Consider the following 26,937-nt stretch of genomic DNA (forward strand, 5'->3'; position numbering starts at 1 on the left):
GGCTATTTGGTAATAAAATTTGTCAACATTTCTAATAAACTGCCAAATCATTTAAGATTTCCCCTTCCAAGGATAAGTGTTCATTTTATTTATGTTTCATTTATGATCTTGAGATCTGAAATATTTTCCTCACAACTAGCTGTTACAAATGTACACCTGGAAATAACATCCCAGTTATTACAAATAAACCAAACTAATAACTTACACTTCAGAGTATGATACTGAAATGTCCTTCTGAAATAACTCAACCAAGAGGAAAAATATTCCATAAAATGTGATGCAAAATATGTTTGTTGAAAAATGTCATATTGCTTTTTGACACAGCTAAGGAATGACCAAAAAAAATTAATAAACACAGATACAGGGATAAGTTCTACAGTATATCCAAGAAATGCCATAAATCCCTTCTGTTAAAGATTATTTATTCTAAAAAACCTTCACGGATCTGCCTTAAAAAATCACTTCCATTTTCTGATAGTAGAGCAAAAATAAAGCAGAATAATTGCCAAAGCTTATTTCACACTTACTAACTGTTCCTTTGAAAACAATGCATATATAGCTGTTTTTATTCATATTGCACCTTGAGCAAATATCATTACTCTGTTAGAAAATTACTCATGTTATTTAGCTGTAGGATACGTCTGTTATATCATTTTTGAAGTCATGCCAAAGCAACAAAGTTGTAGAGTTACACTTTAGTCAACATACCCACGCTCCATTCACCTGGATATAAAAAGGGTCAAGAAAAAAGTACACAAAAAACGTAAGTGAGTATGAAAAGTCAATCAACAGTCGATAAACTACCAAAATAAACATGAAAAAAATCTACGATTCTCTGTATAAAATTAACAATGGGGTGTTTGCTTTTAGGAATTCTTAGGATATGAAATATGCACATGTCATGCCAAGATTTAACGAGAGCTCATGCAAATTAGTGAGCAAACGATGTGGTTGGAAAGGTACTGTAGCTCATTTCACAAAAAAGCAATATACATCACACACACTATCATACATCAGATTTCATGCAGATTAGTATTAAGCTACTAATATCAAAATATGTTATCCTTTGTACATGCATGGAGCGAGTGAGTTTGTTTTTTTGTCATTTTTAGCAATACTCCAGCTTCAAACCCATGTCTTCAGTGAGCAAACTCTAGGCCACACCACCGCTCTTTATGCATATAGGATCAGTTGAAATATGTTGATTAACTATTTGATTTGGGTATCTTTTGAAATGATAAATAGTTTGTTTCATAATTATCAATGTCAAAACATCCTGTAAGCATGACAAATTGATGGATTACTTTAGGTAACTGGCTGAAACATAAAGCTTAATGTCTGCTGTGTGGACAGAAATTTAACAGGCGTGTTCAACATTAACAGCAGGCCAACACATTATACAAAGCTAGAATCAATGTCATGTGATCATGACAACTTGACACAGATGAAGGTGAAGGTCACCAGAAATTAACATTATACTGAATTGTTTTTGCACTAACATGGTGACGTGTGTGCATGTGAGTGAGCACGCATGAGTGTACCAGACTTATAAACACAGATGGAAATTGGGAATAGATGATTATAAGACAACATTGTCATCTGAAATCTCAGGAGAGCCTGAGGCTCTAGTGAGTCTGTGAAACAGATTTGCCAACTACAATTTAAAATACTACAACTTTGTTTAGCAGTCTGATACATTGTATTCACCTTTTACACAGGAACTCCTATACTACACCTACATTGTTCAGGAGTCTGACACACTGTATTCACCTTCATACACAGGACCTCCTATTTTGCACCTACAACACTGTTTAGCAGTTTGATACATTGTATTCACCTTTATACACAGGAACTCCCATACAACATTGTTCAGCAACATTATTCAACAGTCTGATACATTTATTCACCTTTATACATGGGAACTCCTATACTACACCTGTAACAGTGTTTAGCAGTCTGATACATTTGTATTCACCTTTATACACAGGAACTCCTATGCTACAGCTACAACATTGTTCAGGAGTCTGATACATGTATTCACCTTTATACACTGGAACTCCTATACCCCTATACTGCATTGCAGGCCACCTACAACATTGCTGAACACAGCAAAATATCACTGCAACTTTACACAATGGGAGCCATTGTGCAGTGTAATGTAGCATTGACCATGATGTTCTTTGAGCTATGATTGTTTTGAACCAATTGTTCACCAAGAAAAATTTTAAAATACCATTAATGTTAAGAATGACTGATTAATAGTACCATTTTTGAACATATATAGAGTTTACGGAGATTTGGAAGTGCGCTGCATGTATAGTAGGATAATTCACAATTTGACAGGATGTTGCAGTTTTTCCCACAATGCAGTGTAAGATGCAGTGAAGTTATCCCTGTACCTCTGGAAAACGATATCTGTACCTTACTCACATAGCTCTCAGGGTGTAGTTTTATCAAGAACTTTTTCCTTTTAAAGCTTAATTTGCGTATTTTCGCCCATGAGAAAGTGTTGATCTTTGTTGCATTCTGGAACACCAGGACGCCCATGTGCGCTACAGCCAGAGTGAGAGTAACGCCCTCGTGATCCTGAAACAGGAAGTACAAATATTCATGTAAAAGTTTAATAAAAGAGCTGTTTTGTGCAACATTTTTCTTTATGACACCCTCCTCCAAAACTAATGAAAGATCCCATAATAATGTTCAAATTGTTAACTGGTTCACTGGCCTCATTGTCTGCAATAAATAATGTGCCTATATATGGTAAATTTTACTTTACAAGCTAAATTCAAGATTTGTAAATATCACATTCCAGCAACTGTTGAACCTACAATTAGTTGTTATTCCAGCAATATTGAGGATGTAAATAATTGAGTTTGGACCAAACCATCCAGTGATCAACAACATGAGCATCAATCTACATAACTGAGATATGGCGGTGTTGTGTTAGTTGCTTCTTACGATAAGATTGTGTTGCTGAAGAGCAATTTAAACCCAGAAGTTTACAGTTTATAACACATTTAACTGAAATACAGTGCTTAACTATCTACTTCCACATACAGAGTAAAATCGCTACCACTGTTACAAAAGAGCCGATCGTACTGAAATCAAGGGATAATTTAAGTACATACTTTGGCGGGGAACATTTTAATGCCATACAGCTCCACTTTACGTGCTGTGTCCAACAGATTCAGGTCGGCCTCTGCAGGACTCTCTCCTCTGAAAATATCCAACAAAACATTCATTCAACTCTTTCCTGACAATGCATGCCAAAATATACCATTACGAAAAAGTAGCGGATATTGAATTCACAAGATTGATAAAATGCAAATGGTGAAGCCAAAAAGGAAACAGATGAAATTAGGTGACAATGTGACAACTTATTCCATTCCTTTGCAAATGTTTCATTTATAAGGATATATGTTGAAGGAAACAAGGCAAGGAATCAGATGAAATGACAAATGTTCTTTCATTTTTTTCCAAGATTTCTTCACAAGCTGTGTATCGCATACCTTGTGAAGAAACCTGGAGACAAATAAGGGAACACTTGTTCTTTTATGAGAATCTTTTTTAGTTTCCCTCAGTATATCATACTTTTTTCATTGGCACTGCTTCATGGTAGGGGGCAATATCACCTACTTTTTTAAATGGTATATATATTCCATTTTATATCCCCAAGTGTTTTGGAGGGAAAGAAGATGCCAGATGATGAAGGGGGGGAGTACTCCCTTGAAAGGGACACAACTCTTATAGAAAAAAGACGATTCTCGGTTGAGCATGGCTATGTAAGGGAGTTAACTAGGGAGGGACATATTTTATGTTTCAGAGACAATTTCCAAAGGGGAGATAACTCACATATGCTGTTTATGGTACTCCATGATCTTTTCCTCGAGGTCTGGAGTTTGGTTGGGAACAAACTTCATGGAAGACAGGTAAGTATGGTCCAAATAATCGTCGACAAGAAAGTCACCGATTTCAGCTGTGAAATGAAACAAAACAGAACTGTCATTGAAATTTCAAACTTTCCCATACTCAAAATAAAAAATTGCCATGAAATTGTTGGACGAAAAATAAACAAAACACCCAATGTGCTATTACATGCGGTCATGATGAGTGTCATACGCTGTATGACTTTGTCAGTAGGACATGGTTCTGATGTCTTAATACAAACTTATTTCAATATTTTGGGAAATACACTTTTCAGAGTTTTCTCAAATTTGAATAAAAACTCAAACTTAGAGTTGTTGAAAATAACCCCCCTAAACAAACAAACAAGCCAGTTTCAGGCCAGTAAAATCTCCACAGTCATTGTTTAGTGAATGCAGTGCCATTCTGCAAATATATCAGACTCCCAGACTTCTTGTGGCCTCATATATATGTGCATCATATCAGCATCTTAACGATAAACTTGTTATGCCAACAATATCTTATTCTCATCTACTGCTTAGATTCTACTTTTCGAGGTAGAAGCTTTTCGAAGCTTTAGAGCTTTTCGAGCACATTTCAAGCTAGAGAAGCTTTTTGTGGGCAAGTAACTTCCAGACATAGTTAACCCGACCTGATAGAAAAATTTGGGAACTATTTGGCACACTAGCTGTATGATGTGACCCTGACCTTGAGCAATGTATGAAGCCAGTAGAGCTGCTGTATTGTCACTGCATGGCATCACCCCCGACAACAGATCCTGCTTGATCTGGAGTGCGAACAGATACCTGAAACAAAATATACACACACTTGAACAGGTAAGAAACTACACCGCAACTGAACAGACATACAGGGAATGGGTGCTGAATACTCATCTGCAAATTCCTTCAATCACTTGTCACAAAACAATGCTCCTCCCTTCTGCTGCTGTGTCTGGGCTAGGCAGCTGTTTCACTCACTCACCTAGTGAAGTCGTCCTCCAGTAGACCAGGGTCTGGGGTGTAGAACTTTGTACAGAAGCTAAGGGGTGTGTCTGGGCTAGGCAGCTGTTTCAGCAAAGGCTTCTGGCGGTCGACCCAACACTGCAACAGGTCATAGAGGAACAATGACAAGAATGGAGAATTCAGAAATCCAAAACTACCAAAAGACACTAGTAGACCACCAGATCTATCTAAGTGCCAAGTTTGGTGTAGAAATAGTGAACGGACACACAGACAGAGTGCTTTTCAATACCCCCCGCAATATGTGCTGTGGGGGATAACTACAGAAGTTATAAATATTAACTGTTAAGCCAGTTGTCTCCCCTTACACTGACCTTGAGTCCACCAATGTCGATGTACTCCAAGTCGAAGTAGTCGGCTTCCAGAAGCTGCAAGTGCTGACACACTGCCTCCCATAGCGTGATCCCCAGGGACTTCACCTACAACACAACAGGACTCTCAGCAGGGGGCAACAACACAAACATCTAACCACTAGAATTCTTGCATATCATTACTAGGGCTGGGTATTGCAGAGACTTTTCATATTGCCATATGTTGCGATGCGAAAGCATATATTGCAAAATGCATTGCAACATATTGTAAGTAGAGTTTGTAAACCAAAATACTACTTATAATTGAGTTAATGCTTGATTTTTACAGCAAAATCACTTCAAAATCAATATGTTTGAGTGTTACAAAGTTTTTCGAATGAATGTCAAGATTCAGGTTTTTGATCAGCGCAATATGTATCCTTTTCATGTCTGAACCAGTAAAAACCGGTAAACAGGTTATATTGAGCTGACCTAACTTTTACCATGGGTTTCACCCACCTCACAGCAGGTGCCCTGATCAAAGGGTAACGATTGATGTATGTGAGATTACTGATGCATATGAATCCATGGCACAGATGACACTGATATTTTAAAGATACCAGGTGTTGTAAATATGACTCTAACAATGCTATTTTAGGAGAAAACGGTCGTACCAATCGCTTTGTTTGTGACAGAATAGACTGAGGCCTGAAGTGATTAGCACTGTTATTTTGTGCTGACCAACCTAAAAACAAAATCGGGCCATGAAACCTAAAGCTGTGGTACTTTCTCAGGTTATAAGGAACAAGCCCTGGCACAGCTGAATACGACCTAACGTCAAGCAGCAGTAGTTGGTTCGTGGTGATGTGTCAATCACTAGATTGTCTGGTCCAGATACAGCTGAAACATTGCTGAGTGCTGCCTTGAACAGCAAACAAACAACAAGGCTCATTCACAACTGCTTGCCTCTTTTCGTAACCTACACGAAGACTAGTACCTGTATAATATGCCATTATTGCTAATTTCATTGCATTTCATGATTTTCATTAATATTTCCTTGATTTTAAAATTATCATCCTACTGATATATGAAACTTACTCAAAGTGACTTTTCTGCTGTACAATAAATTAAATGGCATAGGATAATGATGCTTTTTGAAGAAATAGTGACACAGTTCAACTTTGAAACCTCGCTGAACTATGCAACGCAAAATTTAAACATAAACTTTCATCACAGGGTTCAGAGTAATCTTTTGGTTTCTTTCTGCAAGTTCAACAAATCTGCTCTTGTTGTTTTCTTACAGTAGCCATGTCTGGAAATTCAGAGTTATCTTTCCATGGAAATAGCACTGGACTATTTCCATCCCCGTGCCCTTTGCACTTAGACATTTGATGAACATGGCCATGAGATGGGTACCGATCGATATCTCCTTTCCGGAATGACAAAAGTAGTTACCCATGAACTTAGCATTTAAGAACCATGCCACATTTCAGCTTACTTTGTCATTTTTAAAGATAGGCTAAAAAAATAACATGTTGCAATTATGATGCTAATCCTCTTTCTCCACCTCAGCTGAAGTCTCCTTGCACAGGTGTATACAATGTTGACAATGCACAGTCCTACCCACATTTGTCAACCTGCTTGGATGCAGCTGACAGGGAAGTGATTGACTTTAGAATGTTCAGGTTGAACAAAGACAAAATGTCATGTTGATATAAGGCAGCACTAGGGATGTGTTAACCCTTTATCTTCTACCTTTGTCTCACTGGTAATGTCAGAGTGAGTGGGTGGGCGGGTTAGGGATATGTAAACTCCTTATTTTGTACCACTCTGGAGTAAATGTTAGGGATATGTAAACTCCTTATTTTGTACCACTCTGGAGTAAACGTTTGGGATATGTTAACCCCTTACTTTGTATCACCCTGGAGTAAATGTTAGTAAATGTTATGTAAACCCCTTATTTTGTATCACTCTGGTATCAAGGCTAGAGATATGTAAACCCCTTATTCTGTATCACTCTGGTATCAAGACTAGGGATATGTAAACCCCTTATTTTGTACCACTCTGGTATCAAGGGTAGGGATATGTTTACCTATAAGACGTCAAGGGAATTTATCAAAATATAGGTACAAGTGTTTGCCACAAACATGGCAATGTCCCTTGCTGCTAAAGAAGAATGAAATATTTATAACATATTCACTACACTTTACTTTTTGCTCACACACAAGATGCATGAAATGATTGGTGTCTGGATGATCACCCAATGTAGGATGTCAACAAAATTGAGGACATTGGTTGCAACATATTATGGGATATTACATCAACATAGGTTTGAAAAATGGACAAAGTGTTCTGGTCATTTTGAAAATGAGATCAAGGTCACCCAAATCGACTGGTGTCAGCATAATCCCCCAATGTAGGCAATTACCAAATTTGAAGACATTGGGTACAACAGTTCAAGATTCGCGTTAACAAGAGTTTGAAAAAAGGTCAAAGAGTTGTGGTGACCTTGAAAATAAGGTCAAGGTCAACAAAATCAACTAGTGTCTCAGTGATCCCTCAATGTAGGCTGTCACCAAATTTAGAAATTCAGTTCAACAGTTCGTGAGCTTAACCAGAGTTTGAAGAATGGTCAAGGAGTTGCGGTGACCTTGAAAATATGTCATGGTCAACAAAATTTACTAGCGTCTGTATATTCCCCTAATGTTGGCTGTCACCCAATTTGAAGACACTGGGTGCAACAGCTCATAAAATATCACGTTAACAAGAGTTTGAAGAGTGGTTAAAGGGTCGTGGTGAAATTGAAAATAAGGTCAAGGTCACCCAAATCGACTGGTGTCTGTGTAATCCCCAATGTAGGCTGTCACCAAATTCTAAGACACTGGGCAACAGTTTATGTTTACAAGAAATGGGACATACGTACGTAGGGACCGCTGCTGAATAAATGATCCCCCATCCCGCGTTGCGGCGGTGTACAACCATACAACACTTTTGAAACTATCCAAATGGCATTGAAATCCAGGACCATCAATGTTGGGATTCAAACTCAGGACTTAGGGATGATGTCACCACAGTAAACACTTGGCCACCCTACCACCATCTTTCAAAGGTGAATTATAATTCTATTTCAAGCACAAATTAACTTCAGATACTCTTTCAAAGACAGCATACACAGAAAAGGTGTTTGGTTGCACAGGAATAGCTCTTTGAATGTTGACATTCAAAGCTTTGGATCTCTTAGTCCCTCCCTTCGATGTATATAGAGAATCTCACCAGTGACGTCAACCCTCAATGTGTTTGATATACATTGTCTTTATAATCTACATCTGGGGGTGGGGGTTGGCGGGTGGGGGTTGGGGGGAGGGAGTAAGGCCTTTCAGGGAAATGTAAACAACTTAATCAGTGCAGAACATGTATATTGTCAATATTGCCTGCAATTACGATATGATCAGGCTTGGCATCTCAAAAGTCCATTCACCCTGCAGAAAGAATCATAAAGCACTCCAGCCTTTTATCACTTCAGTCAACTTGTCAAGAGGTTTCCCTGTCAGGGTGAGTCTTTCAACCTAGGACAAGAGCACTGGGTGTAGAGGGACACCTTAACCCCCTCCTAGTCACTCAACCAGCATGGGATAAATGCTGTATGTCATGTGTAGCTGCCTCTCTCACCCACTACTGCCTAACTGTACAGGATATATTGGCAGTTGTACTGGATATACCTGCATTTGTACTGGATATACTGTTAGTTGTACTGGATATACCTGCAGCTGTTTTGAATTTGAAGGTAGGTAATGTATGTCCATATCTGGATCATTAATGTCCATGAGCATCGATCTACGAAACTGGGATACAATGACGTGTCAACCACATCAGCAAGCCTGACCATCCAACTGAGTTAGTCGTCTCTTTCTGCAGGCAGCGGTGACTAATGATCAGTTCTAACCCATATCTTCACGGGTTTGACACAGTGAAGCACAGTTATCACATGCTCTATCTCTGGATTCCTTAGGACTTCCGTGCCTGTGGTCACCCAGCAGTGAGTGGGTACCCAAGAAGATGAGATTACTGACACAGCATTGGCATATAGCCGGGAGATTACTGACACAGCGTTGGCACATAGCCGAGAGATTACTGACACAGCGCTGGGATATAGCCGAGAGATTACTGACACAGCGTTGGCATATAGCCCAGAGATTACTGACACAGCATTGGCATATAGCCCAGAGATTACTGACACAGCGTTGGCATATAGCCCAGAGATTACTGACACAGCGTTGGCATATAGCCCAGAGATTACTGACACAGCGTTGGCAAATAGCTGAACATTGCTGACTGTGACCTGAAACTAAACTAACCTCACTCACTCTTTAGAAAAAGTCCAAACCATAGTACATTAGTTTGTCATACATAAAATGTGGACAAAAGGACTTAAAGACAGATGAAAGCTGATATATTGAGCAGCAAACAAGATTTCACTTACAAAAAAACCGAGGTGATACATCCGGTTTATAGCTTTGTCGTGATAGTGGGTTATAAAACTTTTATGAGATGTAATATACACCTTTTTACTTGGACAGAACGGTCCGGATAATTCACTTGTTGTTACATAATCTTTTCAGTAGAAACGAAACATTCTATTGGTGCTCACTGTCATCACTATCTCATTCAAGCTCTCTCAACAAAACGTCTCTCTGAAATGCCATTGTGGGCAGCCATGCGAGTTCATCACAGTTAACACATCACTGCTTGTCTTACAAATAGAAACCCACTTCAAGCACTGAGAATCACTCCCTTTTTGAAATGTGAACAAGGCAGACAGGTTTTTCTTAGAGGAGAGTTGGAGCAGGTAACATCCGTTATCTCCAGTTCCTTGAACACCCAATAACTGTTGTTTTGTTTCAGTATGTCCACTTCTTCATCAAGATCAAGATCAACCTTCCGTATTCCCTGATCGATGGGCGTTGCTACCTCAGAGGTGGAATCAACTGTGCTGTATGCGGGACACAAATAAAGTCGTGTTTGGTAAGTAGGATCAACTTTTTTAATTTGATGTACATATCAATAATAATTTTGATTTTGAGATTTTAATAATTTTTTGAGTTTCAGGGTCAAGGAAACGAGATGATATTCTCAGTATATTTCAGAGGTGAGGAAGTGAGACAGTTAACAGGGATTCAAGAATGTGCTGTTGGGATGGACTTCATGATTCAGAGTGGAGGAAATGAAATATGGTCTTTTGGGGTTCAGACAGAGGAAATAAAATCATCTTTTAAGATTCAGGTGGACGAAATAAAATGGTCTTTGGGGTTCAGGTGGAGAAAATGAAATGGTCTTTGAGGTTCAGGTGGAGGAAATTAAATGGTCTTTGGGGTTCAAGGTGGAGGAAATTAAATGGTGTTTTGGGTTTAGGTGGAGAAAATGAAATGGTCTTTGGGGTTCAGGTGATGGAAATGAAATGGTCTTTGGGGTTCAGGTGGAGGAAATGAAATGGTCCTTTAGGGTATGAGGTTTTATACTGTTTTTATACTGTTTTTAGCAACATACCAGCAATATCTCAGAACTGGTTCTCACATACTGTACCCATGTGGAGTATTGAACACAGGACTTTGGTTATGACAAGCGAACACTTTGCCCACTTGACCACCCCACTGCCTCTGTTCTTATAGTATACTACATGCAAACATTTCTAGAAGAAACGATGGGTCTCAATTCACTCTGAGACCAAAAGCAATAAAAATTCTCCACATGTTCTCCAATTTCCTGTTTGAAGCCAATATTATCAACAGCACCTTGACGATGCATACTGATTGGCGAGGCCAGCTTACACCTGATACACAGATACATGGCCAAACTCATTAATGATTAAACCTAACCAATCAAATATAGCACACTGCTCTGGACGACCAATCATGCGAAGTCTCAACAAAAATACTGTCTCAGTCACGAGACATACTTGCATTAGGTGATCAGTCAACACATACTTTTCAGCTTTTCAGTGACTCAAATGTATTAATCATCAGTCAACTTTTATCCAATGTTGAAAATTCAGTCTGTGTCTCCCTTTACTCCTCACACATTTACAATTCAGTTTGATATTTATCCTTACATAATAATGTTTGAAAAAAAAATCAATTTCATAATTAACATTTATCCTCACACAAGTAACGTTAAATTTAATATTTAACATCACTGCAACATAATGTTTAAAATTAAATTCAATATTTAATACTTATCCTTACATAATGTTTCAAATTTAATTATCACATCATACTGATCTTAAATGTTTTATACTTAATAATGAACTCGCTCCACCTTATCAATATACAACTAACAGACAGATATTGCACTCTATGGCTCTTTATCATGCTGAAGTGTTTAATGACGTGTGCATGTGACATGTTGCCAACAAATGTAAACTTCAATCAATACAATGAATTCACTTCTCTGCCTCATTCGGGAATGAAGTTGTTGTGGGGTTCAACATTGTACTTGAGAATATTTCGCTCATATGACAACGTGCATGAGTATGGGTGGCTGCCCAGCCTTAAACGGTGGGCTGGGCCAAATGATATTTTATCTGGCTTGGGCTTCAGACCAGTAGGACAAGTTTTAGACTGCCATTGCTCTCAATCAACTGCATCCCACCAAGTCACATTTGATGAGCTCTGAAAATTGACAATTTCTCAACAAAAGTTTTGTCCTTCACACAAAAAGTCAAACTGTTGCAGACAATGGCACTATTAAATTCTACTTGTAGCTTCTTCTAACAAGGGCACAAAGAGGGAATGTTAAATGATGAGAATACTGGTTTATGGTGTCAATTAAGAAAGATGTTGTGTAACTATAGGAGCAAACTGGGGCGTACCCAGGAGGAATGTATTGCTCGAGGCCATATTCAGGAAATACAGGTGTCCACAATAATGATTACTTTCATATGCTATATATGTCGTATGTCAAACTGCCATATTCCTAATGGCAACAAGACATAAAACCATGAATAATGCTCACAGAGCTATTTAAGTACATTACTTTCATATGCTATATATGTCGCATGTCAAAATGCCATATTCCTAATGGCAACATGACATAAAACGATGAATAATGCTCACAGAGCTATTTAAGTACATTACTTTCATATGCTATATATGTTGTATGTCAAACTGCCATATTCCTAATGGCAGCATGACATAAAACCATGAATAATGCCCACAGAGCTATTTAAGTACATTACTTTCATATGCTATATATGTAGTATGTCAAACTGCCATATTCCTAATGGCAGCATGACATAAAACCATGAATAATGCTCACAGAGCTATTTAAGTACATTACTTTCATATGCTATATATGTAGTATGTCAAAATGCCATATTCCTAATGGCAACATGACATAAAACGATGAATAATGCTCACAGAGCTATTTAAGTACATTACTTTCATATGCTATATATGTTGTATGTCAAACTGCCATATTCCTAATGGCAGCATGACATAAAACCATGAATAATGCTCACAGAGCTATTTAAGTACATTACTTTCATATGCTATATATGTAGTATGTCAAACTGCCATATTCCTAATGGCAACATGACATAAAACGATGAATAATGCTCACAGAGCTATTTAAGTACATTACTTTCATATGCTATATATGTCGTATGTCAAACTGCCATATTCCTAATGGCAACATGACATAAAACGATGAATAATGCTCACAGAGCTATTTAAGTACATTACTTTCATATGCTATATATGTCGTATGTCAAACTGCCATATTCCTAATGGCAGCATGACATAAAACCATGAATAATGCTCACAGAGCTATTTAAGTACTCCTATAAAATGGTTTAACAAAAGTACAAATATTTATTGTCTTCAACAAAGGTGGCTGGAATATATTCAAGGAAAGTGTTCCTTCAATAGAAGTTTTTTATTTTCTAATTGACATACATGAGGTGAAGTGAAAAGGGGTTTGATTTTGTACATGAGAATTATCGCTCATATGATGAATTGCGTGTGTGTGTAAGTGTGGCTGCTTGTACCAGCACAGACGTAAGCTGGTTTTAGCAATAGTTCATTAAGATATCATGCTGCAGTTAAGAATGAATACCCTACACATCATACCAGCTCCAAACTGACAAGTCCATGTTGTACCATTAATGCTGAGCACCAGGCAGGTACCAACAAGTGCCATATTTTAACGTCTTCTTTGATTGTTCTTTGCCACACTGAGAATAATTCAGCCACATAATGACGGTCATCACTAAGGCTACTGCACTTGTTCTATTTGACCAATTTTGCGGAAATTAATGCGTTCGTATTCTTAATTCTTCCTAACATCCAAGACCAGTCAACCATCACTGCCAGGTGAGTTGTCACGGACAACAGGATATTGTTAGAATCCATCATCAACAAGGGCCAAATACTACTCTGGCGCCTCAATCTGAACTGCTTTAAAGGTCATGAGTCCATCGGAAACTATTCTCACACTACTTAACCATCATTAGGAACAGCAGACTGAACATGACACATGAACAGTTAATTGTGGTCAAGTTGGCCTTTGACATCAACCAGTTGAACGATTTGTCATAACATCACCATTGACTGCCACAGATGTTGAAACTGTGCTAGAAGCATACAGACAGGCACTGGGCGAGAACTGGGAACTGTTATTGTTGTATTGATTATGGTGGTGGCCACATCCTGTACTTCACAAGTCATCTCAAGACGACATACCTGCACGTTATAGGTAATATTAGAGCTGTATTGTCATCACAGGTAAAAGTGAGTGAGTCTGATGTTAGCTGCTTATTCAGACTTTGTGATGGGATACGAAGGAAAGATGTTATTCAGTTTTCTCACCTGGGGATCAAAGCAAATTCCAGGACTAGGGAATCGTCCCCTTTAAACTACTGACCGTACAGGTAAGACATAAGCTAATGATTAAACAGGTAGTGTCATCGTCCATCAAGCTGGTTGCAACTAAGGCATACCTGGACTAATTTGTTCTAATTATGTTGCCAATTCAGCCATGTAATAAATGAGTAACAGGTAAGACTCGAACCAAATACTAAACAGGTAAATGGGCGGGGGTTGATACTACAGGTAGTTCATACCTAGACTAAGACCTAATTTTCCTGTCTGTTGGGCCAGGTAAGAAATAATACAAGTAAAATTACATACTACTTCCAGTGATCGTTGTTACTGGTAAAAGTTCATGACTATGCACTTGTAACATCTTAATCGCACTTTCAGTGAGCAGGGCAGCTTCTATATCATACAACATTCTTCCGTACATATCTAATCTAGCTTCTCTCTCAGACATTTTGACAGGATTTACTTGTTACCAGGACTGAAACAGGTATAACAGATATAAATAGCAGGTATAAACAGCAGATGTTAATATTTACCAGGCTATTTTAGTAAACCAGTAAACCTCCGACACGTCATCTTAGGTGTGAACAGTAATATGTGCTTATTCAAAATTGGAATGTCAAGATATTACCTGGATTCCGTTGAGCACTTAATCAGGTAAATGTAAGGAATGTCTTCATATACAGCAAGATTAAAGGAAATTGATAACAGACAGGTAGGATTACCTGGTGTAATGAACAATCACAGGTAAGATGCAGATGGCTCATCAAGTACACAAGAACACTGTCAGAAACAGTGGATTGGTCTTTTGTTTGGCTTCATAAAAATCTTTTAGTATTCACAGGGGTGTGTCAGACTGGTATAACAACAGTCCTGGCAAATCCTGTTCAGGTACTACAAAGCAGAATCAAGTCTTGACACTGCTATAAGCATACAACAGAAAATACATATAGATAAACAGGGGCTGGCTCTATATAGACTGGCTACTGGGGAAGAACATAAGCAGACCTGGCTACCGGCAGGTACTTCCATTGATGCAATACTGGCATACTAGTATTATTGGAACCAATAAATGATCTCTTGCTGTCTCAGTATGGTTCTCTATGTGTCTCTCCGTCTCTTCTGTCTGTCTGTCTGTCTGTCTCTTCTGTCTGTCTCTCCATCTCTTGTCACTCTTTCTCTCTCTCTCCTTTCCTCTGCACCATATGCTACCACTATTGAGACACAATCGACCTTGAAATGGAAGTAATTTAACATCCTGCTGTCGATGAAAGTAATAAATATGCCAATAAATACATATTTATGTCATACTCTAGATGATATACCATCCTTGACAACAACCTTGTTTCAAAATATGATCTGACATCTCAACAGAGCAACACATCCAACTTCACAATTCGGAAACCTTAGACACACACGTCTGTTTAATGTATAAACAGAGCACAACTCACCATCAGTTTGTAAGCTTTTCAATGGTGTAATTCATATCAGTGTTGTTTATTAAAAGAAGAGTCTTAAGTGAGCCCATATGTTCACAGTTCCAAGGAAGATATGAGTTTTGTGATGACAGTTTGTCTCATCTGTGGGGTGTTTCAGTCATTAAGGCTCTCCTGCTTGTTGAAACAACACCAGGCAAGGCACAGGATGACTCTGAATAACGGCAACAGATGCTTCAACAAATATTCTTCTTTGATCAGTTTCATGCTAAAGAAACCCCCAACCTCTTAAAATATTTTGACAACATTATGAGTGTACCATCGAACATGGTGAATATCGATCAGAATGTTGTATAAGCAATTGTGCACCTAAATATAAAGATAACAAAAAACATACAAACGTTTAAAGTTGGACGGATCAATTTTAACTGATTCACACAAACACTGAAACAAAAGATGTGAAACATACCATCTGTTTCACATCATGAAGGCTAGATTTCTTCATTTCAGAACCTGTGAAAATGAAGAGATTCTCTCAGACAACTTACCAAGGTAATCTACAATATTTTTGTTGGAGAGATGAAAATATTAACCGACACTTTGAACAGTACTGAGTTATGACTGGATGAGTTTGAGCTTCCTCTGGGTGGAATGAGAGCCGTGGCACAGGATGTAGAACCTATGGAAGATCTGTGTAGATGACAGATCAGGAAACAGTACCCTCAATCTAAACTAAAGTGACAAGCTTTCTATACTAGTAGGAAATCTGATTCAATGTACAATCCGACATCATTATTGACATTATCGTGTGGTTATCGATCATTATCCACTAGTGATAATTCCAGTAGCTTAAACATGAATTATAAACATGAAGTACTGGCCCACCAAAGAACAGACAGATTCAAGTACTTACGACTCTTAATTAAATTGTGCCAGACAGTATATACATCTGCACATTTCAATAAACAGGGTCACATTTATTTATTGAGAAAATATTTTAGAATGCTATCTGTGATACATTTTGTGCACATAAGAAAAAAATGAACTGCTTTTCTTGTTTGTTTAAATTGAACAAGATGGCTGACTTAAGTAGGAAATCTTCACAATAGATGTTCTGTGAAAAAAACTGTTAAGATGATATAATTATACCCGAGTTCTGAATCTCTCACTTGGTGAGTGGCTTCTCTAAATACTCCAAATTTAGCATGACAATATTTCCTTGTCCACTAAATGAAAATACTGTTATTTCAAGTTTCAAACTTCAGCTTCAAGAGATATATTCAAATATTTCTCAAGTTGAAGCTGTGACCCAATCCAGCCTATTGCAATGTTACAAAGCGTACTGTCTGTTTGTAGAATTCAAATAATTAAACAATTGCCTCACCTATATTTCATTTAATTCTCTAAATCTAAATTCTTCTTTTCAAAATACTCCTCTTGAATGAGTCTTCATGAAAATACAGTATGTACGCTAACGTGTCTCTTAAATGAAGGCAATATTTTCATGAAAGGTAGGCATCTGATATGGGGACAAGTTTCAGGCAAATTGTCCCAACAAGATATGAATAGCTTTAACACAAATTGAGCTGTCTGGAAACCATCTTCATGTGATACAAGTCGTCTAGTATTGAAACATTATGTACATTTGTCAAAGGCAATCTGTCAGTTAGACCCCATGAAGATCCCAGTTAGAATTGATCTTGAGTACCCCATGACAGTCGAAAGAGTTGACTAATGGGATTGGGTGGTCAGGTCACTGACTTGGCTGATACAGGTTATCGTATCCCAATTGTGTAGATTGATGTTAATGCTGTTGATCACTAAATTGTCTGGTCCAGACTCAATTATTGACAAATAACTGCCATATAGATGGAATATTGCTGAGTGTGGCGTAAAACTAAACTCAATCACACTCACATGACAGCTAGGTCTACAATGAAGCTCATCTTATCACAGAGCATTTCATGTTCTGTGGTTCAACGACTGTGAAATGTATTTCAGAGTCAAGTGAAATAACAAAGAGAAGAATGCTTTGATCATCAGTGTTCCATTAATGCTTTAATATCAAAACGCCATCTCTAAATACCTCTGAAGTTAGGTGGTGGTGGGATAGCCTAGTGGTTAAAGTGTTCGATCTTCACACTGAAGACATGGGTTCAATTCCCCACAAGGGTACAATGTGTGAGGCCTATTTCTGGTGTCCCCCGCTGTGATTGCTGTAATGTTGCTAAAAGCGACACAAAATTAAACTCACTTACTCACTAAAAAAAAAAAAGAAATTTTAATTTTGAAGAAAATATTTTCCCCGGAATTTGCCTGCCACATTTTTATTTAGAATCTAAATATACTCAGCCCACTCCTAGCTACCGTATATCATTACATAATCAAGAATTCAATGTACACAACGCCTTTTTGAGAAGTTACAAACTAAGTTTGACAGAATATATTCTGAACTTTTAAAAAATACTCATCTGTCTTCTGTGGAAAAGCTGTGCTCTGATGACAAACGGTATTCACTTCTTCCCACTGATTATGATAACAAAAGTCAAGTAGAACAACACAGAAGACAAGAAGATTAGAAGATGACATATCCCCCCGGCCCTCACATACAGTCGTGCCCCGTTTATCCCAAAGCTTGTGTTTAAATTGAAATTGTCCGGATAGGCATATTTTCGGATATCTGAATCACGGACAAAGAAACGTACAAAGAAACGAACATAGTAGGCATTAGACATAATCTTTATTGATTACACATAAATAAATATCAGTGCATACATATTACAATGTCTTGAACACGAGCTTCCTTGTGAGACATGGGTGGGGGAGGTGGCACCTGCTCAACTTTGTCATCATTATCAGCCTCGCTGTCCGAACATACTGCTTGAAGGAAGTCACTGTCATTCAAAGATTCCCCGGTCACTTCGTCAGTAATTATACAGACCTACAAATTGACATGCCTCAAAATTAACTCAGTGTCACCTTGCTACTCAGAGGTAATTAATCTTCTGACGCTTCAAAGACTGCCGACTTCTTTCATGTTACGGCACGCAAGGCCCTTGGTAATTGCGTGTGTAAACATACATTGCTCAGCCATCCAGATATACAAGACAAACAATGTACATAAATTGGTGTTTTGTAAGTGAAAATAACAGTACTGTTACGGAAACCGGATTTCTGAATAAGTGAGTAATTTTACAACGTTGTGAATTCGTTTTAAGGAATTTTCGTTCGAAAGGCGAGCTTTCTGGATATCTGAGGTTCGGATAAACGGGGCACGGCTGTATTTGAAAGGACAAATTATCTGAGAGTTACTTGATGTTTTCATAGATTAAGTTTGAATCGTTTCCATGGAAGTCATGAAAAATATAAATGCCATATGTCTGTAAACAACAAAAGGCACCACCTCATGATCTGTCATATATATCTGCCAAGATCTGTTGAAAGATATCAAATGATTTTCAAGTTGGCCTCTGGAAATGAAGCCTATCCCTGCATTTTGAGACTAAGTCAGAATTGTTTCAATGGAAACCAGGAAAAATAAAAATGCCAAAACATTGTGCACAAAAAAAAGGCACCACTTTGTGGTCTGCCTCAAATATCTGCTAAGTTTTGCTGTAAGATATTAAATAGTTTTTGACTTGTGCTGTGGAAACGAAACCCATCCCTACACTTTGAGACTTAGTCAGAACTGTTTCAGTGGAAACCAGGAAAAATGAAAATGCCACTACATTGTGAATAGCAAGAGGCACCACTCTGTGATATATACCATCCATGTTCTGCTGTAAGATCTTGAATAGTTTTCGAGTTCTGCTCCGGAAACGAAGCCCATCCCTCCATATTGAGACTAATTTGGAATTGTTACCATGGAAACTGGGAAAATGATAAATCACAAAAGTCTGTAAATAGCAAAAGGCACCACTTTAGGGTCTCCCCTACATATCTGCCAAATTTTGCAGAAAGATATTTTGAAGTTTTTGAGTTGTGTTCTGGTAAGGCAATCCATCCCTCCAATTTGAGACTAAGTCCGAAATGTTTCCGTGGAAACCCAGGAAATTATAAATCACAAAAACCTGTAAATAGCAAAAGGCTCCACTTTGGGGTCTGCCACATATATCTACGAAGTTTTGCTGACAGATATTAGGAACTTTTTGAGATGTGCTCTGGAAACAAAACACACCTCTCACTTTTGAGACAAAGATAAAAATGGTTTAACACTGGTTTGATCTGTGAAACATCTGCCACATTTCCTTCAGAGGTTGGAAGCAAGGCTGATCAGTGACCCTTAGTTGACCATGCGTGGTAGCAAGCTCCAGAAACCTATTCCCAAACCTTTCACAACAGCTGTGCTTATAACAACACAATCCAAGATGGCTGTCATGATGAGCAGACGGCTTGATTGACAGGAAGAGATTACTGAGAGGTGCCTGGCCACTGAGCCAGATGCTTGGTTCATACACTGGAGTTAAGACCACAGTGGTGTGCAAGAGCTTACTTCCAAGCTTTTCTGGGTGACTTTCAACTTGATAATTTACCAAAACTCCAAATCAAGATGATCAGCAATAAGTGAATACCACTATAATAGTACAGTCTTTAACGCCAATTCTGGAACTTAATCAAGGTAAGTTCAGCTCAGAATATTCATTCAATGGATAGACCATGGACCAATTGCTAACTTCATCAGGTTGCAATCACTGAACTTGTCTGTCTTCTGTTTACCATGAATGACATTCCAATGGCTTATCTAGACTTGCAAATGGAAAAATAACATATTCTTTACAATCAGGTATTGATTACTAATATGCTTCTACTCTTGTTTATGTTATAAAAAAAACCCCACAAATCACCTCAACTTGCCACTAGTTCACTTATGACAGCTTATTATATAATATCAGTTTATAACATCCAAAATTTATCTCTACTCATTCTGAATGCAGGAAAACTGACAACATATTTCTCAAAGTGGCTTATAAAAGATACTAAATGTCTAAACTTATTGAAAACAGTACAAGTGAAGTAATTGTGTGGACGTTATGTGTACGGACTGATATTGAAATTCAACACCGATCATTTGCTCAATGTCACTGTAACATTGGGTACATTCAATCAACCATAATGAAGTGAGACATGAACTGACACTGTCCATGCAAGGAAAGCCTGGTATTATTAAAGCACCTTGGACAAAGCCTCAAAATATAACTCAAAAGTCTGTATTGAAATCACAACTGGACTGAGAATAGCCTTTCTCAACGCTTCACTGCATGTTCAAGCTGAGCCAACAGTTCATGACACACATGTTCTATAAAGTGTGCATAGTGATTGAATGAGATAGTTCATCCCTTATCAAGACGATCTACTCTATATATCTGCTCATACCTCCATGAAATGGACATGTTGGTAAGTTTCGAGATTAAAAAGTCACCTTTTTAGAGGTTTTTTGTAGCCTGGCATTTAACAGGAGTAATCTTTGATAAAACATTTTGTTGCTGAAAACTAAATCTTGCCAATATTGTAAATCTTGTCATATTGTAATATTTTGAATTTGTAAACTAGAAATTTTAATCATTCTTCGAAGCTAAACTGAAGAAATCTAGATAATATTATTGAGTTAATCTGATTTGATTGTTGATGTTAATTCTGGTGCTCCCTATAAGTAGTGCTACACTAATGTCAAGTAATCAGGGTTCATATGGAACTCCACTCCCGGACTAGCAGCTCCTGGCATGCCTAAGGGATGCCACTGTATTCTGTGACTGCAGGCAAATAGATCTCCCAGGCAATTGAAAAACTTTACTATCACATCAAGAGAATGGAATCCGACAGGGCATGGGTTAGGTGACAGTGCTAATGCTTTGTGCATCAATACTGCAGCCATTCTGATCTACCAATGTACTCTTGGGTTGTCCCACATGACAATCTGCGACAGCTGACAGTGTTTATTTTCAGTGTTGTCACGTCTATCACTTTGTGTCATTGATACTGTGTCATCCATCTGCAGCAGATCTGACAAACCAATTCACACTTGGGTTGTCATACATGCCGATCTGCCACTGATGACAGTCAGTATTCAACTGTCATTATTCCATCCTATAGTCTCGGTTTGTCAAAGCTAAAGCCTTCTGTCCTTCTGATCACGGTCTGTATCAGTTTTCACAGGTCTGTTTGTAACTGTGACAGCGCTGACAAGTTACAAAGCACATCCCTACTGAGAACAAAGGTTACTTCCCACAGCACTATGGGGTATGAAAATCAACATTACTAAACTACAGTACAAACCAGGCCATATCACGGACACCATCACTGACCTACATGCTGGTTCTTGTTGATGAGAAAGCATCAATACAGTGGCACAGTTACCAAACATACAAGGGTTACCAAAGAGGGTGTCTACTAAAAAGAGGGGCTTAAACATGGACATGCTGCCTGCCACTGCACAATACCAGGCCAAACTGACACAGTGACAAATATCAAAGATAATTTAGGTTTATATTTAATAAATGAGTAATTATGATAATTGTGGGAAAATCCGTCACAAATACACCTTTGTGTTTATACTTCCGGTCTCAGAGGCACATAACTGCTGACAGCAAATTTGGCTCTAGACATGAAGTACTCACTAAATCATCACCTACAATATTCCTGCACCTTGTATAAAACCACAATCTTCTGACAATCTTATACTGAATGAGTGCAAAAGACAGTAAGCAGAAAAATGCATCATGTGAGCCATGAAAGAATATCATATGGACAAGGCAGATAAGATGAGTAAGAAATGATGAATTAAAGTCGTGACCAAAGAAAACAGGCATGTATACCATAAACTTTTAGGTAAAATGTTTCAGTATCGCTGATATGACAAAATGCCAAGAAAGATACTATTGATATGTTATCATGTCAGCAAGATATATCTGTCTGTTCTCTATCAGTTGCTGGATACAAGCCAGGGTATGCCAGGGGTGGGTGGGTCGGTGGTTGAGCGAGGATGCAGACCACTACAGAAATATCTTGCGAAAGTGCCAAAATAGTCAACCACAATTCATAAGGAAAATAATAGACAACAACCGCAAATCATATCAGATTTTATCTAATAGTTTCTGTTATTTTCAGACACTGACTAACTTCTGATGATGATGTTGCGGCGACTGTGGCGACATCCCCGTTTTCTAGTCACCTTCTCCTTCGTTTGTGGTTTCATCATTCTGGTCTGGCTCAACCTTGCGTTGTCACATCAAGAAGACAGGTTTGTATGCATTACACGGGCTGATCTACGAAGCAATCTTAGCACAGACACTGGGAGTGCTAAGGCAGTCTTGTACAACAGCACCACTTAGCTCAGATGTGACATTACATCTTAATTTGTGAAAATATGTGGATTTGGCGAAGCACTATTCCGGCAATATCACAGAAGAGGAGGTTACCAAAAACAGGCTTTGTGAGGCTTAAAACTGGATCTTTGGTGTAATATGGGTTATTTCCCCACTTTGTACTGATTCATACTCACAACAAATTGAAACCACTTTCCTCCACATAAATGAGAATTATCTGCATTATCTACCTGTTTTATTAATGGAGAATAAGAACTGCCTCATTTCCTCCCTTGGAATACTGCTCACTGACTATCATATGCAATCAAATTTTTCAATTAAAAAATGTCCTTTCCTTCTTCAGAATCCACCAGCTTCAACAAAAGGAGACAGTTGCTCAGCTCAAAGCTCACATCAATATACTCAAGGGAGAAAATTCTATTCATACCATAAAAAGTACACAGAAGACGACACCAAAAGTATACATCTACCCACTTCCACCAAAGTTTAACTATGATATTGAAAACTGTATATCTCCAAGTATATCAAGGACGGGTCGCTTATATAACTGCTTCAACTTCAGCAACACCGGCTTTGGTGATTTCATGTACGAGAAAGGTGATATGAGAGTTCATAACACAAATCAGTTCTCCCTGGAGGTGGTGATGCATCACCAGCTGGCTCACAGCCGATACCGAACTTATAATCCCAATGAAGCTGATGTGTTCTACATTCCATCGTACCTTGGTGTAATGTTCTTCTGCCGAAGACTTTCAATGAATGTGTCGTCATTGACAACAGAACTATTTGATACGCTGAACATTTGGCCATATTTGAAACAGGGAAAACCTCATTTCGCAGCTCTGGCTAAAATTGAAAGGGAACAATGCTCAAGGAGGTATCCATATCTGAAAAATCCTCACTGTCGAAATGTCACATATTTGGCAATTGAAAAAGAGGCAATGGCGTCATGGAGAAGTCAAGTTGGATTACAGAATCAACGACTTATTGTAGTACCGTACCCTTCTTATGTACATCGTAACACACTGTATACATATTCACAGGCCATAAACTCGCCTGGTTTGGACAAGAGAAAAATCTTCTTATTTCTTGCGGCAAGCACAAGAAGAAGCAATGGTTTCCGAGCCCTACTTCTAGACCAGTTTGAAAACAAAATACGAGACATGAGTAAAGCAAAGTATTTAAAAAATGCTACAACACTTCCAGAACAGTTAATGCTAGTGACGCAAGAGTGTTCGGAAACCCATCTCAACATCACAGTTGAATGGATGGAGAATGCTGTGTTTTGTTTACAACCCCACGGAGATTCGCCAACTCGCAAAAGTTTCTATGATAGCATTCAGAGTGGGTGTATCCCTGTGATTTTCAAATTCAGTTACCAGAATGTGGTTTATCCATTTCAGGATGTTTTAAATTATACAGATTTTGTTGTAAGCGTTGATGCGCACCGCATAGACAAATACAAGGAGAAAATACATGATATATTGAAAAAAATACCACAAAATGAGATAGAACGATTGCACAAGAACGTGGTACATGTTGCGAGGAAACTTCAATATAGTGTACCAGATAGTTTTCTTACTGAAAACCATAAAAAAGAACATTTTGTGGATGCTGTTGATATGATTATGCATGAGATAACAAAAATATACAATTTATAAGTGAAAGGCAGACTTGTCATTTGTCATCAAACTCTTAATGGCTGAAGAGTGAGTGAGTGAGTGAGTTTTACGTGTCTTCAGCAACATTCCAGCAATATCATGGTGGAGGACACCAGAAATGGTCTTCACACATTTTACCAATGTGGGGAATTGAACCTAGGTCTTCGGTGGGATGAGCAAATGCTACTCCACTGCCCTATAGTACAAAAAGAAGGCTGATAATTTACAGCTGTAGCAGACAGTGGCTGTTAGTCTATGTAGTATGCCTTGATAATGGAGGATTCTTTGTTGGCCTTTAACATTATTTATTGCACTCAATAATGTTAAAGCTATAGGGTGGTGGCCTGGAAGTAAGTCTAGATCAGAAAATCCAGTGACTGACATCATGAGCATTGATCTATGCAATTGGGACACAATGAGGAGCACCTTTAGAATTCAGCACCACAATTTCTCGTGAGGACGTTCCCAGCCGTAGGTCACATGTCAGTGAGACAGGCAACCAGTTTGTGAGAACCCGTCAGACGCGAACCTGCGATGTTCGGATTGTTAGCCCGACAGCTAACCGACTGAGCTACGTCCACATTATTACACAATGTGCAAATTTCCCTAGTCATTCCTGTGAAATGAACGGAAAGAGTCGAATAGGTTGCGGACAATTACGAAGGTTACGGGTAGACTTGGTGCCTCCTGCTTTCAATCTACTGATGGTTGCCGAATGACCCCGATATCATTTGGTATGATCGTCCTATTCCGTAATCTACAAGATACCATGCTGTGTTGAATGAGTCGATTTGGTTCGAACTGAAAACGGTTGTTGATGTCAGGCGTCAGACGTTGATTTCACAGTGCATGCATGAATGGTGTGCTTGTAGAAAATCATTGTGTGCTTTAGTGAAAGAAAAAAGTTGTAGGGAACCCAGTAAGGATAATGTGGATCGCGCTAAGGAATGTGTGAGACATGGGCATGTTTGGTGACGGCACGAGGGTGAGTTAGACTTCGAATCATTATTGAAAATATGTAGATCTAGAGGTGAAAGTTACTGGAGGCCGATTCCCATCAGCCCTAAATTTCGACATTAAACCATTTCATCATTTATTTAACTTCTGACGTTTTTGGTCTCCCGTTTTTCTTTGTGAACAAAGTATCAAAAATGGAAAAGGAAAACAACTGGTACTCATGCATTTACCTACTATATTGGATTAGGTCCCTTACCCTAACCCAAAGCCCTAACCCTAACCCTTGGAATAATTCTAATAAAAAGAATACGCTCACCGAACCAGCACGAAAATGGGTGACGTATTCAGTGTAATGAATTCTTACCGCTTCGAAAAATAAATATTTCCTTGTAATGGTGCAAATTACTGAATGACAAAGATATGTATGTATATTAGTTTACAGTTATAATTCCTTTGATCCAAATAGTTACGTCTGAAACCGAAATATATAATATATTTAGGTTATTTTAATTGACCAAAACTGTGAATAATAAAACATGGCGTAATGTGACCAATGTAAGTCATTCTTACTAAATTTAAAAATACAAAATATATAAATACACAAAATATAACACCTCAGCACCTCTTAATACAAAGAAATATGAGCATATAGTTTTATGGAAGAAGTGAGCGAGTGACTGAGTGAGTGAGTGAAGCTTTATGCCACTCAAGCGATACCACAGCGGCAGACACCAGGAATGGGCTTAACAAGCAAATGCTTGAACCATTAGAATACTTCAGATAGAAATTTGGTAATCTTGAAGACTTCTGAAGACTTTTGACATAAAATAAATGTCAGAAATAACAAACCAACAGCCTTTCACAAGTTTTCTACCCAACAGACTCACACCATATGGTTGGAATATAGCTGAGTGCATCATTAAACAAGAAACTAACCAACCAAGCATTAAGTCAAGGCTAACACATCAGTGGCAGTAAGTTCTGCTTGCTATATAAACTAGATACAATGATGTTCAACCAAGCGTTTATAAATGATAAGGTAAAATACAGACAGGTCAAAGTGCTGTTCGGTTTGCGTTAATCTTCCATTAGGCCAGACCAAGCTTATTTCTTGTTTTACAGATTTTGTCCTCAGAAACCTAAAGGCAGGAAGGAAAACAATAAAATGAAAGAGCACCAGTCAAAGTAATATTCCTTTTAAACACTTAAAGTATTGTACTTTGGGCAATTTATGAAGTGTATATGGGGCAAAAAAGCAGTCTACAAATATTTTTGTGTAACTTTACATTTTTGTCCAGCAAAACAACAAAGTTCTTTTTTTTCAAAATAATTATCATTTTTATTCTAGGTCCTGAATAACTACAAACTGGAGGATCCGTAAAACAAAAAATAAAATTGATCTGGCCTTTAAAAGCAATGTCTGGAGGTTTGGGCAAGGTGGTTAGGTTCATATTTTTCACTGTACCAGTTTTACAT

At 38.1% G+C, this 26,937-nt stretch overlaps 2 protein-coding genes across 7 annotated transcripts in view; one reads left to right on the top strand and one right to left on the bottom strand.

The window, feature by feature from the left end:
• LOC137281884 (FERM, ARHGEF and pleckstrin domain-containing protein 2-like) overlaps positions 1–26,937 on the bottom strand; it is a 130,553-nt gene that overhangs the window by 50,911 nt on the left and 52,705 nt on the right. For 2 of the 4 annotated variants that reach the window (XM_067813571.1, XM_067813572.1), the window contains exons 4-10: positions 5,237–5,341; positions 4,885–5,003; positions 4,612–4,709; positions 3,853–3,976; positions 3,129–3,216; positions 2,422–2,586; positions 709–723 (exon numbers count right to left, since the gene is read on the bottom strand). In XM_067813571.1, the coding sequence (XP_067669672.1) occupies positions 709–723; positions 2,422–2,586; positions 3,129–3,216; positions 3,853–3,976; positions 4,612–4,709; positions 4,885–5,003; positions 5,237–5,341 (714 nt within the window). The remainder of the gene's footprint in view (positions 1–708; positions 724–2,421; positions 2,587–3,128; positions 3,217–3,852; positions 3,977–4,611; positions 4,710–4,884; positions 5,004–5,236; positions 5,342–26,937) is intronic. The other 2 variants (XM_067813574.1, XM_067813573.1) reach the window with 2 other exon arrangements.
• LOC137281890 (uncharacterized) lies at positions 8,807–24,510 on the top strand. 3 transcript variants are annotated; one of them, XM_067813591.1, is made up of 4 exons: positions 8,807–8,996; positions 10,115–10,234; positions 22,626–22,758; positions 23,187–24,510. In XM_067813591.1, exons 3-4 carry the CDS (start codon positions 22,643–22,645, stop codon positions 24,502–24,504), a joined length of 1,434 nt encoding a protein of 477 aa, XP_067669692.1. In that variant the 5' UTR covers positions 8,807–8,996; positions 10,115–10,234; positions 22,626–22,642; the 3' UTR covers positions 24,505–24,510. The 3 variants fall into 3 exon arrangements, with proteins under 3 accessions (XP_067669692.1, XP_067669693.1, XP_067669694.1); XM_067813592.1 differs by lacking the exons at positions 8,807–8,996; positions 10,115–10,234 and adding an exon at positions 14,676–14,742; XM_067813593.1 differs by lacking the exons at positions 8,807–8,996; positions 10,115–10,234 and adding an exon at positions 19,962–20,139.

Source organism: Haliotis asinina, chromosome 4 (assembly GCF_037392515.1).
Source record: "Haliotis asinina isolate JCU_RB_2024 chromosome 4, JCU_Hal_asi_v2, whole genome shotgun sequence".
NCBI lineage: Eukaryota > Metazoa > Mollusca > Gastropoda > Lepetellida > Haliotidae > Haliotis > Haliotis asinina.

Coding starts and splice junctions, on each gene's coding strand:
- LOC137281890 (XM_067813591.1), top strand. CDS start 22,643: ATGATGATGTTGCGGCGACTGTGGCGACATCCCCGTTTTCTAGTCACC. Junction 22,759..23,186: donor TTGTCACATCAAGAAGACAG/GTTTGTATGCAT, acceptor TTCCTTCTTCAG/AATCCACCAGCTTCAACAAA.